Raw genomic sequence first — 23,176 nt, 5'->3', positions numbered from 1 at the left:
CTGAAGGGATGGCTAGGGAGGTGCATTGCTCTGAAAACTGACAAAATGGGATGTGTGTGCATGTTTATGAGGTTATTTTTGCTTATGAGAGAAGTGGTGGCCCTTCAGGTAGAAAGAAGAGGAGATTGGGCACATCAGACCAGAGTGGCTGGATAAGATGGCTGTTCTTCGCTCTGCTGCAAGTCACTGAAGCCTTTTTGGCTGGGAGCCTGCTGGGATGGGGAATGGCAGGCCAGGTGATTTGAAGCAGGTACATGAGCTTTTGGGAAGCTGCTTCAACAAAGAAGAGTGAAAGACACCTGTGAATTCTGTAAAGTGTCATAACTATTGATGGGCAAACCAGCCTGCTTCATTTCTTGTTTTATTTCTTTTTTTTTTTTTTTTTTCCTCCTCATTGCTCTGGGCCTCTCCAGTCCATTCCCCTGCATCTGGTGGCTTATTTCCCTACAGATGTCATCTTGGCAGTAACTCATGCCTGAGCACCTCCCCTGGGGAGTTTGTGCACTGCCTGAGTGCTTTTCTTTTCCTAATGTTAGGCCGCCTGTTTTTTTTTTTTCCCCTGTATGTATGTATACTTTTAGGCCGTTGCTCTTCATAAATAAAAATTGTAGCAGTGGGGGAACCTGTAAGACAGATGGATCTGGAGAAGGTGGTCCCTTAGCCACATGGCAGAGCAGCCTGGGTAAATGATTTGGCTGGAGGGGCTGCACAGCTTGCCGACCAGCTCACCTCAACTCCGGGGCCAGGGGCTCAGCCATGGTCTCATATATACTCTGTTCCCTTTAGTTAGGAAAGGAGTGATAAATGTGTGCTGTGTTTAGTCTTGTTGAAATATTCCCGGCCCCTGGATGGGGTGGTGACAGGGCTGTGTGAGGAGTTTGGTCAGGGAGGGATATAGGATCCCAGAAGTCTTACAGACTCGGAAGATAAAGTACAAACCAGAGGAAAAGGATCCCAGAGAACCCAGAGGCAACACAGTCAAGTGGTAATGCATAAGTAGCTTGTTTGTTGCAGTTTTTCTCTTTCTAGTTGAAAAACCTATGGAATGATAGATCCCTTCCAAGTTACCCAGTACCTTACAAAGGTGTTAAAACATATGCAAGTGGTTTTAAAACACTGCCACACCAGATCATCAGCTTTAAACTCCTTTGGCACAGGGGTGCATGGAAATAGTGCAGAAGTGTCTGTGAATTTTGCTCTATTTGGGCATCTCTATGCTTATAAATCCATGCAGCTGCATGGAAAAATACCTCCTGGTTTGGAGAAGAGCTCTTGTCACAGTGTATTTCTAATGGGATGCCAAAGCAGGAACTGCCAGGGAGAGGCGCACAGGAAGCCAGCACAACATCCAAGGACTGATTTTATTTTTTCCCTTTCCATGGGACTTTGAGATGCTTGTTTCTAAGCATGGGGGCTTTGTCTTAGGTTTATCCAGTGTGCATGCACCTGGTCAGCACTGGTCTTGCTGTATTTGATGGGAGCCATGCTGTGACCCTACTGGGCTGCAGCTCAGCCCTGTGGCCTGGATGACCTGGTGTGCTTTCCCCACGCTATTGTAGGGGCTGGGTGGTATTTGCAGCCTGTAATCTTTGGCTGCCCAGGATGTCAATATTGGTACTGTCATATACAAACAAGGATGAGACCTAGCCAAAGACCCCAGTCTGCTGCTGACTGAATGTTTAATCCTGACTCTTGTATGGTGTTGCAACCTTGGGTTTGTACAAAAGCTTCTCGTGAAACAGGACTGGCATCCCAGAGCTGATCCAGTGCTTCAGGAGAAGCAGTGTGAAAGCAGCTTTGCCACCATATCTATTAAATCTGCACCTCTTGGCAGAGTGGTGCCTCTGTCCCTGCTCCCGAAATAACCCTCTGCTGCCCCCCAGCATGGCAGAGAGGTTTGGGTTTCTGTCTCTAGGAAGCTGCATTTCCACAAGGAGTGACCTGGTTGTAAAAGGGATGCAATTCAATGTTGTCTCCACCAAACCTGTTGGATTCCTCTCCTGGCCCCTGGGGCTTCATAGTGTTTGTGGGGTGCTTTCACTTACAGCCTGGTCTGAAGCTGTGGGCCCTTTGAATTACATCTGAGGACTTCTCTATGAATCCCAGATTTCTGGGACCTCTGATGTTGTAGCCCCAGATGGGTCTCTGAGTCTTCAGGCTCGCTGGTGTAAGACCAGGATTTTTGTTTAGGAGGGGATTAGAGCTCCCAGGACTTTCCAGCCATACTATACAAGCTGGGTGACTCTGCTCTGGTACCTTCCCTGGGTCTGTTAAACCCAGGGTCTGAGGGCCTCCACTTCTGAGACCCCCAGCAAAGAGATCTTCTACTTTGAGTTTCTGTAAGTGTATTAAGACTGAGACAGGCCTTACCTTTGCACGGTCCAGGAGCTGCTGGAACCAGACTCCTTGGATCTATGGCAGACCCCCAGGGCAGATCTGTTGATGAAACAGGTGTTCAGGTTTGGATTAAAAGTGCCAGAAGGATGGCACCTGGTGCCCCAAAGAATTGCATCTTGACACCAGACCCCAGATGCTGGTTGCCCACTGCAGCTCTGCTTTGCTCTCCAAAGCTCTACTTAGCTCTTGCTCTTCCTTGCCTGGCCCGGAAGCTGCTCTGGAGTAGGTGAAAATATATCATGAGTTGAGATATTTTCATGAGAACAGGCTTAACAAACCAGCGTTTGCTGACAATGTGTTGTTTCCTCAGAAACCACTGATCAGCAGTATTTTGCAGTTTGAGTTAATGTGGCAAAGTCGATATTGAGTATCAAGGGTTTTGCTTGGAAACCAATAACTATTTATGGTATTACAGCAATTCCTTTCTCTCTGCTCCTAGCTAAACTAGGATTTATTGTCCTGAAGATCTTGGACAGACAGGTTTTAATACACTCTCTTGGGATCCTGTGAGTAATGTTGGGTATGATCTCACAAGAAGACATTGCTGCCTTCAGGGAAGTGCAATGGAAAGCAATAATAATAATCTTGACTCCTGTAGCTTGTATCACTTGAGAGCCAAAAGTACTTTAAATACAATAAATAATTAAACCTTCTAGCTCTGTGAAGCAGAGAAGATGCATCTCTGTCTTTCTGATGAGGAGACTAAGGTAAAGGGCTGAGGAAGAAAACAATTGTGTTTACACTTTCAAAAAATGCTTATTGATTTTGGATGGTTGTGTAAGGGATTAGAACCAGGTTTCACTTGTTTTGGTTCGTTCCCTCCATGCTTTTAAGATTTAAAACAGATACCTAACAGTGTGAATGCAAGTGAGATAAGAGGTACCATGGATGGATCAAAAATATAGCAGTGCTTAGAGCGAGGAATGGAGTGACTGTGGGAGCCATGGAGGACGAAATATGGATTAGAGATAAGTGATGGATGGATGCAGAAAGCTGAGTAGGATAACAGACTTGGGCATGCATTGTAGATTAAAGGAAGTTTATGGGGATATTGAAATTCTGGATTTTCTTTTTATACTTAAGCCCCTTTATGGTGTTCTAAAAGTGTAAACTGACCTTAAAACATGAGTAACTCAGCTATGCTTTTTCATGGGATGAATTTTTATTTACTGATAGTATATTCTTTACTGTGACCATTATTTGGTTTTGGAGGTTATTCCTTCTTGCTCTTTCTGCCAATGTTTCTTTTTTTTCTTTCGCCCTGCTCCAAATGTAACCTATAGTAACTTATGTGTAAAAAGATGTGGCCCAAGGGAGTGGAGCTGCACCTTGAGGAAGCTGGTGATGGAGCTGGGCTGGGAGGAGGAATTTGCAGGTACATCCTTGTATGCATTGTGGAGGAATGAATAGCTAGGTGAGCTGCTGGGAAAGGGGGCTGAAACACCAAGCATGAATGAATTTGACAAGCTGGAGAAAAGAGAAGAGAGGAATCTGGTGGGAAAAGATGCATGGAAATGGCATTCATTCAACTCAGCCAAATTTAATCTGTTTTCTTGTGCTGGATTGGGCCTTCCTATTCCTTCAGCATCAACAGTCACTGACGAGCTGTGGTCCAGATGTGGCTTTTCTTGTATAAGTTTTTGTCACTGCAACTCCATAAATATGATGGACTGCTGAGCAGAGGAAGAGGTCAGTGACTGCTGGGCTGGGTCCCTCCAGCCAGGAAAGCTTTCTGGATGCTATTGATTGAAGGTCTCTGTAAGACGAATTGGCCATGACCCGTCATACAATTGCAGGCGCTGCATGGTCTGGTGCACCGCACTAATGTAGTGTGAAAACATATTGCATCCAGTGGCTTGATGGCTGGTGCCTTACTGGTCATTGAACTGAGGGAGAGAAATACAAGGAAAAGGGAGACTATGGGGTGGGACAAGTGAAGAGGGAAAGGAAGGAACAGGTAAAGGAGAGTGAAAATAAGGCCACCAAAAAAAAATTGTAACTTGCAATTATCAATTCCACTTTCATTCTGACTTTAGTATTTATTTGTAAGGATCAGGTTTTTCTAAAGGGATGAGTGATTTTTAAGATACTGCTGGGTTGGGAATGTACAACTCCAAGCATCTTGCATGGCATTCTTTCTGGTGTCACACATTGGGTTTCCCCTGTTACTTCTCCTGCGTAAAGTTTGTTTTGCTTTTTTTTTTTTTTTAAAGTAGCAATAACAGGAACAGAAAAATTCTTTACTGAGAATCAGAATGAGGAAAAGGGAAGACACGACTTTACCAAGGGAGAGGCAATTATAAAGAAGCAGACCTGAGAACAAAGTTATCTGAGTACTCATCCATCCTTTCTAGTGGCCTTACCAGAGCCAGTTCTCAACCACTTTTGGCTCTGATCACTGTGGTCTACCTTTTTGCCCCTCTCAACTTCCAATTAATTTCCTGTCTCATTTCATGAGTAAGGCTGACCTTATTGCAGGGTCACTTAGTGACAAGACCCCGCTTCCCACAGTGCTGCATACCAGTGTAAATCATGAGGTCATGAAGCTCCTGAGAGATGCTGGCAGTCTGCAAAACATGTACCAGTGCCCATCAGTGTCTAGCGCTGTGGCTTTGCCCTGGACCAGCTCACAAAAACACAATTCCCACTCTCCACACCTCTGCCTTCATGTAGCAGCTACTTTGACACTCTCACATCTTGATGTTTCAGGCATCAACGGCCTTTTCTGCCGTTCCTGCTGTCTGTGACACCTTTATGAGGGCCCGATCAGGTCTGGTGAGCTCTGGCACACTGTTTAAGATTTGCTACGATGGTGCCGCAAGCAGCAGAAACAGTGCAGGGAGTTTCTCCTAAATTGCCCTTGCTGCATGGTCTTCACGCACCCATGAAGATCTTTTCTAAGAGACAGGCTGGTTAATGCTTTAAAGCTTTGCCCGCTGTCATACATTATATCTGAGGAGATTGTCAGCACACTAGATGGCTGAATCTAAAGTGCAGGTGTAGTTTAAGGCTGTATGTGGCATCCAAAGGACTCAGTATCACATCAAGAGACAGTCTTAAGTAGCCCATGGGATTTCAGCTTTGGCATGGTGTTTGGCAGTTGCCTTCAGCAGACAGCAGCCTTCACCTGCCTGCTCTGTCTTTGCCTTTAAGAAAGGGGAATGAACAGGGACTGAATGCAGTGCATGAAGGAATCTGCAGAATGGAAAATCTTTCCATCCTTGATAGTAAACACTTTTTCCTTTTCTTTTAAACTTTTTGAAATTCAGTGTCACAATCTGCCAATGTACGTAAAATGCAGAGTTTATTGGAAACCCTCAAATTAATACAGCAAGTAATCAGAAATGCAGAGGATGTGTTTCTCCAAACCATCTAACCAGAGTTAAAGGTGTGTTTTTTTCATGGTTATTAATGGACTGGAGTTATTTAAATCCCTAGCTCTTGGAAATCCTAGTCTTTAATGTACTCAGGTTGTTAATATGCTGTTGATTTCTGCTTGGAAATGAAAAGTGGAAGCAGAGAATTAAGAAAGAAAGGAAGGGATTGCAGCATGGGTCACCAACTTGTTCCAGCTGGATTTATTTGGCAAAACTGGTGTTGTTCTGGGTGCAGCATTCTGGTGTATGTTTAAACCTAGCTTTCCCCAGTCCTGTGTGCCAGGAGGCAAAGCTGCTTTTAACCATGCTGAAATCCCTTTGGAGGGGCTGTGCACACAGAGGTGCATCCCTTGCTTTGGATGATTTGCTCTGAGCCTGAGATGGGGCAGACGATGGTTGAAAGTGGGAAACTGCATGGTGAAGAGACCTCTTGAAAGACTTGAAACCCCTGTTTGAACTGGACCATGCATGGAGCGGCAGCTGACCGCTCCAGGCGGTAAGGACAGTTCCTCCTCTCTGGCAGGAGGGCTGGTCTTGTCCCTCTGAACTTGTCCAAGTGGGGTGCTGCGGGTGAGATCCTGGCAGGGGAGGGATGGCTCCAGCCTGGCTCCGCCAGTCAAGCTTGTTGAGAGCGATGGCTGTGCCAAGCCTCTCTGCCCTGGCATTTAGAAATTGGCACCGGGCAATGCCAGACTGACCTGCTGTCTCTCTTAATGGCTTCTGTGTGTGTTACACTGGCTCCTGCTGCTCTGCACTTGTATGCCAGGCTGGGGAAGCAGGTCAGGCTTTCTCCTGCTCTCCCTGGCCTGGCTGCTACCTTCCTCCTCCCTCCCTCATCCTGCTGAGGGCCCAAGGGGGCTCAGCTTAAGAGGGACACAAACACAGCTGAACTTCTGCTGCAGCAGACGAAAGTCCCAAGGGGTGATCAGATAACCATCTTACTAGCGTTTTCAGGGTGGAAATGGTGAGTCAAGAGGGAGAAATTGTTTAGGCTGAATGAAGGAGATATTATTGAAGTAACAGGATAGCTGAGCAAAGGGAAAATTTAGGCTGAGTTTAGAGAAATGCTTCTAAATGTGATCCTTGGAGTCATCTTCTAGTGGTGGTAATTCTATTGTTTGAGTTGTTTCAGGGCAGGTAGTGTGCTAAAGCAGATGCTGCAGACAGCGATACTGAAGTGACTGGGGGAAGGGCAAGACTATTAAGCAGAGGATTTTCACGTGTAATTTCTCTGAATCACTTGATGTTGGACTCAACAGAAGCTCGGAGGCTGTGGCTGTATCAGCTATCCCCGTGATATGTAAAATATGTGGGTGGGAGGAAGTGGGAAGGACACTGGGAATTTACCCTTGGGCAAGCTTACAATAATGAGACACAGTTCTTAATCTGTTGGGAATGATTTGGGCCTAATTGATGATCAAAGTGTTCATTGTACCGCCTCAAGTGTAGGGAGAGAACTACTCTTCTCCTTTATGTGGGGCAGGAAAAGGGGAAGTGCTTTTTGGACCTTATCCTTGGATAGACCTGTTGAATGGATAGACCTAAACAGAAGCAATTTAGGCTTTGGAAATGGGAAGGAGCAAATATGTGATCTATGGGATGAATCTGACACTGTCCCGGCCAGGGAGGAGTTTGTACCTGGTTTAATGAAGAACAAACAGGTTAAAAGAAAATAAATTGTGAATAGAACTGAGCCTACATACCACTTTTCTCCTGGGGGATGGCAAGGGAATTCAGTCAGAGTCGCTATAATGGACCCTTCTGGTCCAGGTGCTGCATTGCTCTTTCATTCATCATTGGACACGGAACTTTCTGATACCTGTAGACTGCCATATTACTACTCTGAATGTATGGATATTTTCCTGCAGTGTCATTCATTCTGTTTATCAGCACCTGAAGTGTGCAGGTGCTTCCAGGACACATCTTTTGTGCCCCAGATTCATCCTCATCTTTGTCTCTGTTTACAAAGTTCCTGGAACAACAGGGACACGAGCCAGAAGATTTATGCGCACTTATGTCACCTACCTGGTGAGCAGTAATATGTGGCACAGCAGCGCAGGAGCTGTCAGTGTACAAATAGCCTGGGCTGAAGCTGTGGTAGGACAATGCAGCATTAGGAAGGGAAGAGTGCTTCTTCAGAGGTAGACTACATGCAGTGTGTTTGGACTGGGGAGGTGGCATTAACCATAAGAATGGGATGCTGTCCTAAGTTGAAATTGGATTGCCAAAAATCAGTGAGTTGGAGAAGCTTGGGTGTAAATTAGTGTTTTATTTACAGCCTAGTGTTTTTATTTACAGCCTTAAACCCCAGCTTTTAGGAGTAACAGTTTATGGAGTTTAAATCAATCCTACACCTTACATGGGTCTTCTCAGCTCCTGCAGCTTACCTGTAAGACAGGTAGCAGACCAAAACCGCAGTCTTCTGCAGTTAATTAACACAGAAACAGTGCTCTCTGGTCCAGACATACAGGTATTTTCTTGCCAGACAGCCCAGTAGCTTGTCTAGTGCAATGTTAACTTCCCTACGGCTCCTAGTGCGCTGTGCTGTTCCCTGGTGGTGTGTTGGATACAGGGCACAAAACACCTGCTAGCTTTCTAGAGTATCTCACAGCTGAGGTGGAGTTCTTCCTACCTCCAGCTAGGGCTGGAAATGTGATGGTTGGTTTCTGATTCATTGTCCAGCAATGCTCAAACTGTCTCCAGTAACACTGGAGATGGTAGGACAACTGTAGGTAGTAGCTCAGCCATGGGTGTGGCGGTAAGTATTGGAATTGGGCTAGTGATTAGGGGTAAGGGTAGGCTTGACAGTTAGCTTTACAGTTGGTGCAGATGCAAAACTAGCTGTTGAATTCAGATTGTGTGGCTTGAAGTCCTTTAACTATGACCTCATTAGAGCTCCGAGTAGGCAGAGTCCAGAAAGCACTCTGGTATGAACCTCCTCGTGGCTCCTCAGGAAAGGCTGGAAGTTGTAGGTGACACTGTTCTTCCTCCAGCGCAGAGCCTGCATCCCTACAAAGTTCCCTTCACACTGCTGATGCTGTTCAGCCTCCTATCTCAACCATTGTCTTCCTCCTTACTAGGAAAGTTGCCTTTAAGGCAGCTTTTAGTCTGAGACCACAGTGTTACAGAACTTCCTTTCTTTTTGCTATGTTTAGCTTCGTAGTGGGGTTCTGGGGCTTGCAAATACCCTCCCAGGGGGCTACTGCATGTTGCTGCCCATCTGGCAAGGCTGCAGCAGAGGCACCAGCATCAATACACAACAGAAACGACCACAAGCTCCTGGGACTATCCAACCTTCTGCCTCAGTTTCTTTATCCCACCTAAAGATCGTCTTGCCTTGCTGTACGCTGAGCAGCACTTTATTTACAGTTTGCCTGGCTGAATGCACAGTGACCTATTTGTGTACTTTCGGTATTTTGAAATATAGTCCAGAAATATCTCTAAATGCTGAGCTGTATTTTTGCCTGTGCAGCCTAATAATTTTCTATTAATACTTATCTTAGATATGATCCACATAAAATGCAGTGTCAAATAAGGTTCTCGTGATATTTTAAAGCAATCTAACCTTTGGTCCTGGCCAAATTCCAATCTGAATAATTACTGTCTGACTACCTACATTTCTCTTGCATTTTCAGTTGGGAAAGTTAACTCTCCCTCCTCATTTTTACAGTGATTGTGTAACACTGCTCTGCAGCATTAAGTAGATGCTGCATTCCTCTACAATGGTGGATGTGTTTTATTGGTAAGTAAAATGAGATTATAGAGGTATAATGGTTTTACAGGCATGTTTATACCTAAATATAGATATGTCTGTGAAACCACTTTGTCTAATATCCCTGACATATATTGTATACCAGCGAGCAAGGGAGAATATAATAGTGTGGAATAATGTGTGAAAGATGTTACTGGCCAGACTGGAATTTAGGAATTGCCGAATTGTTTCGGAGTGGCAAACGCACAGAAAAGCCTCCCAGACACTATGCTGCCCCACATCACCAGCAAGGGAAAAAACTACTCACGTAAAACATTTTGTCATAAAACATCATAGCCCACTTTTAAAGTCATTCTTGACTGGTGAAATTAGTCTAGGAATATTGAAGTTTCTTGAAACAACTAGTGGCAAATTTCCTGTTTTACAACTGCAAGCTTGTCATGTGCTTATGAATTTCTCAATGTGAATTTGCAAATGCTCACTGGACAAAAGAAGACAGCCCTCAAGGAGGGTCCCTATCGTGCCTCTAGTGTTTCCTTGTTTGGATGTCTCAAACTTCTGCGCTTAAACATTGCCAAAATTAATGGATAAAACTTGCTGCTGTGTATGCAAAAACACCTTCTCACAGTAGTTATGGGGTCACTTTAGTCTTACAATAAGTCTGCAGTTGTGTACCCCTTTACTTTACTAGCATACATTCAAAAAGGGCTGATAGTGAGCCAGACTAGAGGAGAAAGGAGAGGTGGGGTTGATACCCAGATGCCTGTTCCTATCTCCAACAGCCTGCACTTAAGCAGCATATCTTTGTGTTGTGAACCTGCTGCTGCCTTGTGGGAGTGTTCTGGGGCTGATTGGTGGAGCTAATGGGGTACCCCCAGCCATGTTTTCGGTGTGATTTATTGGCATTCTGCCTTGTCACATCCCTGCATCCTGTCCTGCCAGGGGGCCCAGTCTGAACCTGGTACCTGTAATTGCTGCAGATGGATGCTGGCTCCTGACATATGGGCCATCCGTGTTCCTCAAACATGTAGTGAGAGTGACAGAGAACTCGTATATGAGCAAGAGACAGAGGAAAAGTGCCTTGGGTGGTTGGGTGGACACAGGCATCTCTCTTCCTGCTCTTGGAGAGGGCTCATGGCCAAGGTTCCAAAGTGGAGGGAGATGCCAGGTCAGCTGTGGAGGCACTGATGACTTCTTCAGATTAGATTTTTCCTAGGCCTGGCTGCTCCCTGTGTCTCTGGCTGAAGGCTGGATATCTGGTGGTGCTTTACAGGGAACCCTATCATCTTGTATTGAAGAGAAGATCTGTCTGGGGGGCACATCCCCTGAGCCAGACATGCAGTAGGTTGGTACTTAAGTGCTCTTCAGGATCTGTGCTCTCATCTGCTGGTCCTTGAAGGTAGATGCTAGAGATTTATTGGCTTTGGTGCAAGTGAAGAGAAGGGAACGGGTTTCTCGGCCAGCATTTTTTCCTGTGGGAGAAGTCTGTATTCGGGTGTGAAAGCAGACAGCTGCCTCATTTGCCTGCATAGCTCCTGCATTGCTGCTCTCTGAGCCCTGTGTTGGAAGGCCCTGTAAAGTATTCCTGGTGGGAGAGGGGCTAGGAAAAACCTACACTGCTCCCTGGGCGTCACAGCTAGCCATTGCCTAACCAAGCATAATATACAGTGTGAGACTCTGCAGAGATCACAGGAGACATATTTTAAAGAGAGCAAATATAGCATTAAAGGGACTGAGCAAGAGAGTGAGAGACAGCGAGCGTATAGAGTGCATTAAAGTTAATAAAGCATTGCAGGAGTGGGGACTGCATTTCACTGTGAAGGAATTTAATTTAGTGACTCGTAATTGGAGGATAACAGTCCTGCTGGAATGAAGTTAGCTGTTCATTTTGCCAAACTCTTGAAGTCCCTTGGTTCTTGTGAGCGTCTCTCAGAAAGTGGATCCGTCAGAGTTTAGAATCGATTGCTGCTTCGTACCCGTGGTTCCTTTCAGCCTCCTAAGTGGATTTGGTTCCTCCGGTGCATATTTATTATCTATTTTATTATGTGGTTATTTATCTGGTAATAATAATGCAGGATACATTCTCTCTGCTTAGCATGGCAATGAGGAAGCAGGCACTGAGCCTCTGTGTTCTCCTGGGCAGGGCATGATGGAGTCCCTTGTGCCCTTTTTCTGGGGGTGACTGGCGTTCGGTGGGGTTGTTGGATGGACTTCCAACTTCCCCAAAAAACTCTGCTGTTTTTGTCCCTGCTGCTGCAGTCTGCTACCCACTTGACAGAGAGACGTGCAGCAGTGAAGGGTATGGAAGGTTCCAGTTTCTTGGTCACCAAGATTAGAGGATCAGTGATGTAGTGCAAAGAAATGCAGGGCAGGTGTGTTTATTCTAAGTGTATCTGGCTGTTGATGAGCAGATTTATGGGCATGAAGAGCTGATAGAAAGTCTTTTCTAGTTTGAAATGCCTGGCATCTTCCTGGGACAGCAAAGTGGCCCTGGATGGGCGTGCTGAGCAGTGCTGCCTCTCACAGGACTGCCACTGCTCTGTTTGTGTCCCCAGACCAGGAGGATTTTGATAATGTTTACTCCTCATACGTACTGCAAGTATTAATTCATTAGTGTCTGTGAAGTGCCTTGAGGATGAAAAGAGCTGTGGATATGTGAGGTATTATTAAAACAAGACTGAGTAAAGAAAGAGCTAGGAACAATCCCACAGGGAGCTGTCCTGCTCAGGCAGGGGCTGGAGAGATGACCTCATTGGGTTTTTCCATTTCTGCTGTTGTGATTACAAAATAAAGTGGGCGTGTTCAGGGAGAAGATCCCTGTAACATCCCTGGCTGTGGTAGCTGATGGTGAACCTTTATGAACTCTCTGGATTTTTCTCCTTTTTAGCAAAAAGACTTGGCATGTGAGTCTTCAAGGGAATGTCTTCCCCATGTTACGCTGGTCCATTTTTAGCTGTGACCATTAGGAAAATTTGTGTTCTTGGCATTTTAAAAAGAAATGGATGTTGTGTTGGTGAAAGGCATATGACTAATGAACTACTACGGACTGGAGCAGTGTGTATTCCTTTAGTAGGCAGGCTGCATGCAATGCATACACAGAGTAACTCACTCCCACATCCATCTAATGGCCTTGACAATTGTCCTCGCTTTATTCTAGAGGCACTGTGCTGAGAAATTAACAGGGTGTCCTGTCTGCCTGGTCCCTTCAGCCTCTCTGCTATACCTCCAGCTGAAGGCCAAACCGATCACAAGCATCAATAATTCCTTTGTGGTGAGGGCAAGCATTTAGACATGGGCTTGACATAAGCAATTAGTTTCATGAAGATAGCTGAACAGCCGTCAAAGGACAATTCTCAATCAGTTTTGACTTTGGTCTCAGTGTGACATGGGACCTGAGAGATGACATGATCCCATCTTCTGCTGACAGCTGTTCTCTGAGGTGACTGCAAACTCTGAGGTAGAGACTGGGACTCAGTTTGAGTCCCTCTGACTATTTAATAGAGCCCTGAATGCAGCTGAAGGACTGGGCGTTGAGCAAGAAGGGCTGGTGGGAGGATGGCAGCGGCTGAGGAGGATCGATGGATCTGCCTTGAAGGGTTGAGTGCGTGATTGACTTATCAATTAATCACTTTCTTTCTCTCACTGTCCCCCGTTCCTTTTATTTCTCCTTTGTTTAGGGAGTGTAAGATCCGAAGATGAGGCCCAGGGCGGAGTGCTACTCTCCAAAGTTTTGGCTGGTGCTGGCAGTCCTCGCGACAACAGGGAGCGGGGCCCATGCCCAGAAAAGCCACCCGAGCATTGGCATTGCAGTCATCCTGGTGGGGACCTCAGACGAAGTGGCCATCAAAGATGCACACGAGAAAGATGACTTCCACCACCTCTCAGTGGTGCCCCGGGTGGAGCTGGTGGCCATGAATGAGACAGATCCCAAGAGCATCATCACCCGCATCTGTGACCTCATGTCAGATCGGAAGATTCAAGGGGTGGTATTTGCTGATGACACAGACCAGGAAGCCATTGCTCAGATCCTGGACTTCATCTCTGCCCAGACCCTCACTCCCATCCTGGGCATCCATGGAGGCTCCTCTATGATCATGGCAGATAAGGTAAATTGAACTTCTGTTGTAAACCCGCAGATTGAAACTTAAAACAGAGAGAACTATCTGAGTCTGTGATCCTCAGGTGGAGTCTCCTGGGGCAGAAGGGCTAGGGGATTAGAGAGACTAAGATTCAAAGAGAGATTAAAAGAGCTAACTGTGTGTAGCACTGCTGAGAAGAGCCTATTAATCATGTGGAATTATCTGCAACAGAGGAAAAACCAAGAAGGGAAAGGAGCAGATAGAAGAGAGCTGCAAAAGAATGAGCTCTCTTCTTCCTTAAGAAGTGTAAAGAGCCTCTGACAATTCTGATTTTTTTTTTTTTAAGGTTTTATTTTTGCCGGTGTTTTACCTTGAAAGTGCCAAGAATGCTAGCTTGGGTTTTCCCTGAACGGAGCTGGAGGACATTGTGGCATTTTCAGAGATGCTTAATACAGCTCTTACATCTTAATTGAAAAATAATTGAATCTTTAATAAAGCTATCATCTCTCAGAAGTGTTCATTAGCTCCTGAAGTTAAGTAGTGTTAGCTAACGCAAATAACTGGTCTGAACCAGTCCAGCTGTTTCCACTTTATTTTATTCCGTCATATCACTGACGCTTTGCTGTTTTCCCCAACCCAAGCTAGTATTCTTGGCAGTTAACTGCACAAACAGGCCCTCCTGCCACTGCTTTGGAACACGGCAAGATGCAGAGAGCACCATCTTTGGCCAGCTGGTAACTGTCAGCTTAGGAGAGCATGCATGGTGTACAGCTGGACCTGACAGAAATCTCCTTGGCAGGAGGAGCAGGGGACCCAGAAATTCACGCCTGAGTGTGCATTGGGCTGGCCAGTGCAGCTGACAGTGGCCTCCAAGCTGCTGTGGGCTGGCTGGAATATCCAAGAGAAGTGATCTGCCCTTTTTCCTGCAGGCTTGGTGCAAAAAAAGCCCCTTTATTGAGAAGAAACTCTTGACCACACTTTCATAAAGAAACAATCTGGGGATCAAGCTGACAGTCTTCTCCTTTTGCAGGTCACTCTTCAGCAAATCTGAGAGATTTCACTTGGCAGAATCAGGTGTAATTGAGGGAAGGGAGGGGGGGGGAAGTAAGCTGGCCAATGTGGCAACTTTTCCTCAGAAAGATCTAGTGGACTTGAGAAATCGGGCATTTTCTGTTCCATTTACCTTGCAAGTAACTAATTCAGTGCAGGTCATCATAGGTGAGTAGCTGGGAATAGGTTAATCACAAGATATTTTCTCACTCTGTGGCTGTTCAGTTGCCAAATGTACATTTAATATGCAGGTTATTTTCTCAGATCAGTCACTGAACTAAAGTAGACATTGAGTAATAGAATCACAGGCATTTATTTCTCTGTCCTTCAGTAGTTACAGTTGTGATAAAGTCATTATGCCCCATTCTACCCGCAATGAGACTTTTCTTTCTTGAGAAGAATTAGGCAACAACTCTGTGTCTCATTGCTCTCCTGCATTGCACGGTTGTCAGTGTCTGTGCAAAACAGGTCTAGAACATTACTTTTAGTGCTGCATTTCATCCTTATGGTGGCATTTTATATCCTTTTTGAACAAGCATCAGTGTCTCTGTTGCCAGACGTCCTAAGCACTGGGAAAAGGTCCTTGCGATTTTGAACGTGGCAGGCCAAGTTCCGATTTCCGATTCCTGTGGTGTAAATCCAGCACAGCACCACCGCCTATGGTAGGATTAGATCAAATTTACGCCTCTGTAACTCAAAGAGGAATTTGGCCTATTGAACTTGGTAAAAAGAAAAATCTTTGCCTCTCTCTCCTCTCTCCTTGGGAAGGTGGCATCTCAAGCGGCCACCCTGTGTATTCCACCAGTTGGCTTCTAAAGAGCCTTCTGGCAGTCAAGCAGCCCACAGGGAGCTCAAAGGTGGAAGCCTTATAAATAGAGATCTTTGTTTTATCAAGCTCCCCTTTTCATAGTTTTGCAGGCAGGAGAAGCAGGATACATACAAAGATCTGTGGCTTTAGGAAAGGCCAAGATTTCTTTTCAGCATAAATCGAAAGGGCTGACCTTTAGAGCTTCTGATTCACAGGTGCATAATCTTTAATGGATAATATTTGTTTGATGAATTGAATTAAAATATGGTGGAAAGTAAATACATTGATATTCTCCTGAAAATGCTGAAGTCTGACTGGTAAGTCCTTAACAATCTATTTTCCACAGAGGGCCTTGACAGAGGCTTGTCTTTTACTGACCCTTAGTCATGTAATTTGCAAATGAGTTGTATGGCTGGGGTTTGATCCCGTAAGGACACATTGCTTCTTTCAGCATCCCTTCAATGCTCACAGCAGTCAGCTGTGATTGAACTCACTCAGCATTTCACAGGTTCAGACCTGCACCTAGAGTTTTGTTGTGCTCCTTGTGTGTTTGCGATCAGTGGCATCAATGCAAACCTAAAGAAGAGTGCAAACTGCTGACGCCTTCTCTGGTGGTTAAAGCAAAAACCTCCTCAGTTGAACCACCTTCCCTAAAGGAGCATGAGAAATTCTGTTTAACCTTCAATGAGGGTTTGATAAGTGTGTCTGTGAGGAAATTTGGGTCCATGTGTGAAATTAACTTCGTAATGTTCTGTAAAGCTGGTGAATTGAGACACGAAACGACAGGCAAAAAAGAAAAAAAGGATTTCCAGCCTGAATTTATGCCCCCACCCCCTGATAGAAACCTTGTACAACGTGCACCATAGGCTGCCTTCATCTCAGTTAACATCCATCTGAAAATTTGCTAACTGTAGGTCTAGGCATCGCATTGCTACAATCAGTGGGGAAGGAGGCACCACCTGAGGACAGTTCATCCCCATGCACCTTGGGGTGCAATGAAATGTTTGTAGGGCAGTCCTGTGTCTCCCCACTAATTACTGAAGAAGGCTCTACTCCAAATTGCTCTTGACGCCTCAAGTGAAGTGCCACAAATCTTGCCCTAGGTGTAACATAGCAGGTGGAGGTGTGCTGCTGAAAATGTAACATCTGGATTTCCTGATTGTTTTGTTCAAATTTGTGCTCTTTAATATTGCATCTGTTTAGATTTTGTAGATAATATTTAGACTTTCTGTTTTCCATATTTTTCCCCTGAACAATAACTATATAGTCATTTGCATATGTTTTTGCTGTTTCTCTCCTCGGTGGTCATGTCTCTAATCCCACCTGTTTAGCTGTTACAAAGCGCTGCATTTAATCTGTCTAATTTGGCATCAGAAGAAATTGACCAGATGATGTGTGTACACTGAGATCTGGGTTTAGTTCCAGGAAGCTGGTACAGCACAGACACCCTGTGCTGCACTCCAGTGCTGGAGAGACCTCTTTACTGAGGGAGACTCTCCTCACCACTGGTTCAGTCCTTTTAGTCTGATGAGATTGCCAGCAGTGATGCCAAGTGTTGGGAGCTGCAGCAGTCACTTTGATGGGACTGGATGGCTTGGGAGTGATGGCTAAGGGGGTTCAGTAGCCCCTATATTAGCTCCTCTCAGAGGAACAAGTCCTGCAGTTGTGGGGTAGAGTGTAAGAATGGCTGCACCCTTTTCAGTCCTATGAATGAACATTTATCTGGTTCTTGTTTTGGTGCTGACACCTTGAAAAGGAATTAGAACCACATGTCCAGAGGACTGCAAAGCACTCATGACCAGTGACATCTGCTCCCATTCCAGTTTTTAAAATTACTTTTCCTGTCTCCCAAGTTGTTTTTAAAAGCAGAAATTCAGTCCTATCACAATGTGGATATAGTTGGTTGATGAGGATGCTCTATGTTAGGAGAATGATGATGGGAGCAAACCTTCAAGGCTAAAAATGCAGCTTCAGTTCAGATAAGCACTCAAACCAGTATCTTGTGTTTGCAGACCTGAGACTGGAAACCTGGGATGGGCTTCTCTTCATTATACTTTAAATATTGCCTTCTATCACTTTTTCACAGAACTAGGAGGTAGAGGTGCAGTTGCAGAAAAGGAAATAATAACAATGTAAATTTATATGCATCTTAAAGGAAGAGTAAATTGTTGTTCAGATTTAGGACACTTACTGTGTTGGAAAAGACTTCGATTCATGACAAAAAAAACAACCACAGCATTTGGCTGACTGGTTTGTTTTGTAACAACAGACTTTTCTTTTTAAAAAGAGGGAGAGTCAACTTGCTGGTAATAAAAGTAGAAAAGGTAAGAACAGAAACTGTCTTGGGTTGCCTTATAGCGTAGCTGGTGACCATCATTTTTGGCAGAAGTGTCTTTTTGCAGTTTTGCTGGGTTTCATGCTTTACTAAAGCTGCTTGTCCTGTTCAGCTTTATAGTAATGTAATGGTGCACAAGCAGCACCCAGGAAAAATATTGGAAGAGGAGTGTGATTCTGTTGTCCTTTATCTTTGAGTCCTGTGCTATTTTCTCTGAGATTTGTTCACACAGGGTAGCCATGTTGATGGAAATAAAATGATAGGGAAGAATAATCTATGAAATAAGGCTATGTCTATAATAAAATCTATATAAAAGCTGTGTGAAACTAACCTGAAATCTAAAATCCTTGATCTTTCTGGGCCAGGTTCTCCTTTCTTTTCTTACACAGCATAGAGCTGAATTTTCCACTATTCCCTTTACTACCTTGCATTCCCACCCCCCCATTCACACTAAAGGTATACTTTTTCCTCTAACTTGCCAGCTCTGCTTCATAAGTCCTTGTCCCCTTTCTTTTTGTTTTCTGTCAGGTTTCCAAGATTTCTCTCTCTCTCTGTTTCAATGCTGAACTTTGAGGTGATTTTTTCCATGCTTGGGCCATGTTGCTTTGGCAATGGTGGTATTCGGCATTTCAGTGGGGAGCAAGCATGTTGAAACTTGGTCAATGGGTGTAAAGCACCAGAGAAGGGATCTAGCTATAGGTCAGAGTGTAGCAAAATGATGCTGCAGGTAGAGGGAAGCCAAAACTAGTTGGATAAGCTGAGCACCTTGATATATTCTGAAAACCAGGACAAAGTCAAAGACACTGGGACAGTGCTGCTAAAAGCAGTACATCTGTAATTAAAAGGAAAGCACTTTCACTCTCAGGTTTCCAAAGGTTAAATAATAGAGATGCATGGGGAATGCAAACCTCATTTTTCAGATGGAAATTTGATTAATTTCCATGAGGGATGTCATCAGAAATTTTTAGAGCCTTTGTGTGAAAAATTCAGTAAAAAAACAACAGGAAAAGTTCCTTTTGAATGGTTATATGAAAGGAAGTGAAATAAATTACAAACAAAATGATGCTTAGAAGGGAAGAAAGATGCATTTTGATCTGCAAATGTTGAAAGAGTACAATTCAGTGTTGTTAGAAGACTTATATCCCTTTTTTCCCCTCCAAAATGATGTGCAGTTGATGTAATTTCACAAGGCATTTTCATTTCTCTGAAAATGCATTTGATGATAGTAATAGCCTAAATGTTTCTTAGACTAATCTCGTGATTAGCAAAGATAAATTTGATCTTAAAAAAAATAAAAATCAGCAGTTCCCCTTCAAGCTTTTAGTATTTTTATTCAGGACACGATTAATCTATTTCTTTTGCTTTTGGTACTTTGTTTCCTCTTGCTGCCAAATGAAAGCTCTGTGTAGCTCACAAGTAATGAACTAAATTTCATGTGTCCTCAAACTATAAGTCTGCTGTAAAAATTGGAGAGGGAGAAAAAAGGTAGGTCACAGATATAGAGAATAAAAGCCTGTATTGTATGTCAGTTCAGTGTTGCTTTTCTCTTGAGTATACACATGTAATCATAGGCCAGGTGGATCAGTAATTTATGTTTGTGTGTGTGGAATCCACCCATATAAAAATATTTTTTTTGTATAAAGAAATATAGGTAGCATTTTTCTGTGGAGTTTAATTAATATCTCAAACTTTCCCTAGAACATTTTTTATTACTTTACAAATAAATTGCAGCATTAAAAAATCCCTCAGATATTAGGAAACCTGGAAATGAACTGTTAAGAGCTTTAGCCTCTCCCCAGGGCCGTTAAATCCTTCAATGTTAACTCTCATTTCCTAAACAAGAGCTTGAGTACTCTTGTTAATATTATTTCAATGGAGAAAAAAAAAAAAAGACCTTTCAAAGAAATATATTGTTTCTTTTATTAAATATCATAATACAATAGCATGTTTTCTAAATTTTTCAAGTTTCTCTCTACTTTCTCTCCCACATGCTTCAAACGGGAATGCCATTTGAAGGCTTTCACTTCCTTGTAGAGTAGTGTTCTTGACAGTCACAAGAGAAAAGTATGGAGTTCAAATTTTTTCTAAAAACAAAACAATAACAAAAAAAAACCAACAAAACAACAAGAAAGCCCACTTTTATTTTTATGTATGTATTAGGTACGTATTTAGGGTAAACATAGCTTTCCTGCAGATATTCCTGTCTTTTTTTCCTCATCATTTCTATTTGATGCACTTCATATCTACCCTGAGCCTTGGACGCCTGGAGCCTGAAGGCACCATCTTTGCTTGAATGGCACAAGGCTGGGGAGGGGGAAATCTGGAGGGACTCCCATGAGGCTCATGCCCTGTTAAATGACCATGTGGAGCTTTTGAGCAGTGGCAGTGCTGGAACAGGAGTAGGGTGCAGAATGTGAAGGAGCTTACAGGGGGGAGTCAATTCCTTCCCTTGGCAGAAGTTGTCCCAGATGATGTACGTCAAGCAAACCTGAAGTCTGATTCCTTTACATCAGACTTTTGTAGCTATTTATAAGCTGTTTTATTTTGGGTCATATAATTCTTCTTCTAGGAGTACTCAGTTTTCTCCTGTTGTTATAGTGATGTTTTCTTTTGAGTGTCAGAAGACCTTTCCTTGCCTAGCTCTTCATGCAACCCCTGCAACCTGCCTGGGAGAAAAAGAAACTGTTAACTTCTTTCCTACTAATGTTTAAATGAGGTGTTGTCATTGTCTACATGGAAATAGAAGTACTGAAATATCTGAGGAAAATGTTGTTTCCCACCCAGCTTGGTCCTGCCAAGTAATAAGGCTTTTGTGGAAAAGTTCTTTCTTACTAGATTTCTAACCATGACTTTCATGCTGCTGGTGTTTGGGTAGATGTCCAAATCCATGAGCACCTGTCCACAGAAAATCTGAGAGCTTGATGAGATCTTGACTCATTATTACTTGTAATTATTATTACCATTTCTTCAAAATAGACAAACATAAACTAAAAAAAAAAGACCAAAAACAAGTAAAACCACAAAAAGCCCAAGCAACACAAAAATATTAAATCAATTTGTGCCATCCCCAGCTGGACAAGGAGATTAGTTTCTTCATTCTGGAGCAGGCAGTCCTTTATTACAACCCCAAGCAGTTACTTGTCTCACAAAATCTAAATTAATTACACTCAAATTGTCCCAACCCTAAACTGGCCTCAAAATGAAATTGAAAACATGGAGTGTGAAATTGCCCAATGCTGCTGCTTTAGATCTGCGTATCATTCCCCTGTAACCGCAGGACAGGGAGAAACAATTCTTTTCAGGGAATCTCTTCTCTTTGCCTTTTATTTGCTTCATTAACCAAGTTTGGATGGGATGGATTATGAAGGAAGTTAAGGGAATTAAATATACACAGGCTGGGGAGAAAAACAGTACAGAAAATGATATTATTTTAGTCTGTGAGCCTGTTAAGGGTCTGGAGGGACTGATGTATAAAGAAAGACTGGAACAGCTATACGTGTATGTTGTAGATTGGCTGAACAATGAGTCAGGGTGTGATTTATATATGCAGTGAACAGAGAAAGACTAAAATTAGAGAAAATTATACTTAGGGAGTTGCCAGAAGGAGAGACAGGATGAATTGAGAAAAGATATCATTTGTATGTGTATCGAGAAGAAAGTTCAGACACTGAGTTTTATTAGGATGTGCTGTAGTCTCCTTGTGCAAGAGTGTGGAAAGCATGTTGCTTCAGCTTTTTTTCAACCAGGTATTCAGCCAGGACTGAACGAAGTGCTAGAGAATTGTGTTATATGGCTAGAGAGGTGGTGGAGAAAAAGGGCGGCAAAGATCAGTTACAGGAAAACTTCTTATTAATCTAGGATCATGGGGTGTAAGGAAGAAAAAGAAGACTATATTAAATAAAATTCTGAAGGTAATTGGAAAAAAATATACACCAAATACTCTACTGAGGTACTTTTTTTTTTCTGTGCTTTGGTAATAGCTTCTAGCTGTGTATCTATGAGATTCCTGATAACAAATGTATGTTTCAGAGGAGGGGGGGGAGGAGGAACGAAGGAGGTAGAGAGTCTAAAGGCAAGATGGAAAAAAAAAAACAAAACAAAATCAAAAGAACACACAATGAGGAGGACTGATCTAAGGGGTTCATTATGGCCAGCAGAATCAAATAAGTCCTGTAGACCAGAGTGCTCATTGCAGCTCTGCTCTAAAACAGCCTTCTACATGACTTTGAGACAGCTACTCAACTTCTGTCTACATTAATTTGCCCTTTGTACGAAGACAGTAATGATGTTTTTGTAAAGTACTTCGAGCTGTACAAAAGCTAAAGGCTACCTAATTGCCAGGGAGCAATTAATGAATTTTTCTAGCTGAAGTAAATACAATGCTTGATATGAAAATCTGTACTCCAGGAGGAGAAGCTGTAACCCCCATTAGAGGTGGCTGAATAGCTGCAGCATGCAGGAAAGCTTATTGTATGCAGGGCTGATAGCACCGTCTATTGTAAGCTTGCCCAGCATTCCCTGTTATAAGATCCTCTTGGGGGTTGCCTGTAACTTTGCCAGACGATTAGTGTTTGAGCAAAGTTTCCTATGCCAGGTGTATGCCTCAAGCTGATTGATTTATTTCTCTATTTATTTGGAGAATAAAATAGCTGTCTTAAAAATGTGGCAAGGAAGATACGTGACTTGTTCATGTTGAAAACGTTAGTGTGTTTTCTTACAACAATTCTGCCTGACCATCACTGGCCTCTAGAACAAGGAATGGAGTCTGGAGATGTCTTGTAGGGAAGGACTTTTAATCAAAATGTGCTTTTGCTGCTGCATGGCATAGGTTGCTCCAAGTTTGGCTTTGGTATAAGCTGTGAGAAATTGTGTATATGTAGCAGAATCTTTTTAGATGTTTGCTACAAATCTCTTGAAGAGATCTTGTCCTTTGAAGCTGTGCTTCAAAACTGCATTTGGACTGGGGGCTGCACAGGCTGTGCTGGGGCTGGAGGTGCTCTCCTATGAGATCTGGTCAGAATACACCCAGGAAGAACTGTGCAGCACAGAAAAAGACAAGTGTGTGAAGGACCTCAGTGGGTGAGTAGTTTAGGACCAGAAACCTGATGTGAGGAAGGGTGCAAGGGAAGTCTCTGCAGGGGTGTGGCATCAGTGCTCCCCTGGGGAAAGGCTAGCGGGTCTCCCAGTGTATGCACCGGGTATGCTCAGCCAGGTGCCCCTTAGCCAGCATGAGGCCCCCATGGCCTGCCAGGACCCTGGCTCAGGGCAAGTGCAGTGCTTTGTCTGCTCACTTTGCTGCTTGCTTCCAGTGAGGCAGGGTCCTGCTAGTGTTCCCCAGCTCACTGGGGCGGTGTGGTGGTGAGGGCTGAGGAGCCCCATGGCCACAGGGCTGGACAGCGTGTCCTCCAGGCTGGCAGC

The 23,176-nt window shown here is 43.8% G+C and overlaps 1 protein-coding gene across 4 annotated transcripts in view; it reads left to right on the top strand.

Annotated features, from left to right (window-relative positions):
- The window catches only part of GRIN2B (glutamate ionotropic receptor NMDA type subunit 2B), a 273,763-nt gene that overhangs the window by 98,556 nt on the left and 152,031 nt on the right, over window positions 1–23,176 (top strand). For 3 of the 4 annotated variants that reach the window (XM_084506008.1, XM_084506010.1, XM_084506009.1), the window contains one exon: window positions 13,164–13,592. In XM_084506008.1, the coding sequence (XP_084362134.1) occupies window positions 13,182–13,592 (411 nt within the window). In that variant the 5' untranslated portion in view covers window positions 13,164–13,181. Of the gene's footprint in view, window positions 1–13,163; window positions 13,593–22,740; window positions 22,838–23,176 lie in introns of those variants that run through there. The other variant, XM_084506011.1, reaches the window with a different exon arrangement.

Source organism: Aythya ferina (assembly GCF_964211825.1).
Source record: "Aythya ferina genome assembly, chromosome: 1".
Lineage (NCBI taxonomy): Eukaryota > Metazoa > Chordata > Aves > Anseriformes > Anatidae > Aythya > Aythya ferina.
This window is presented reverse-complemented; position numbering and strand designations above follow the sequence as displayed.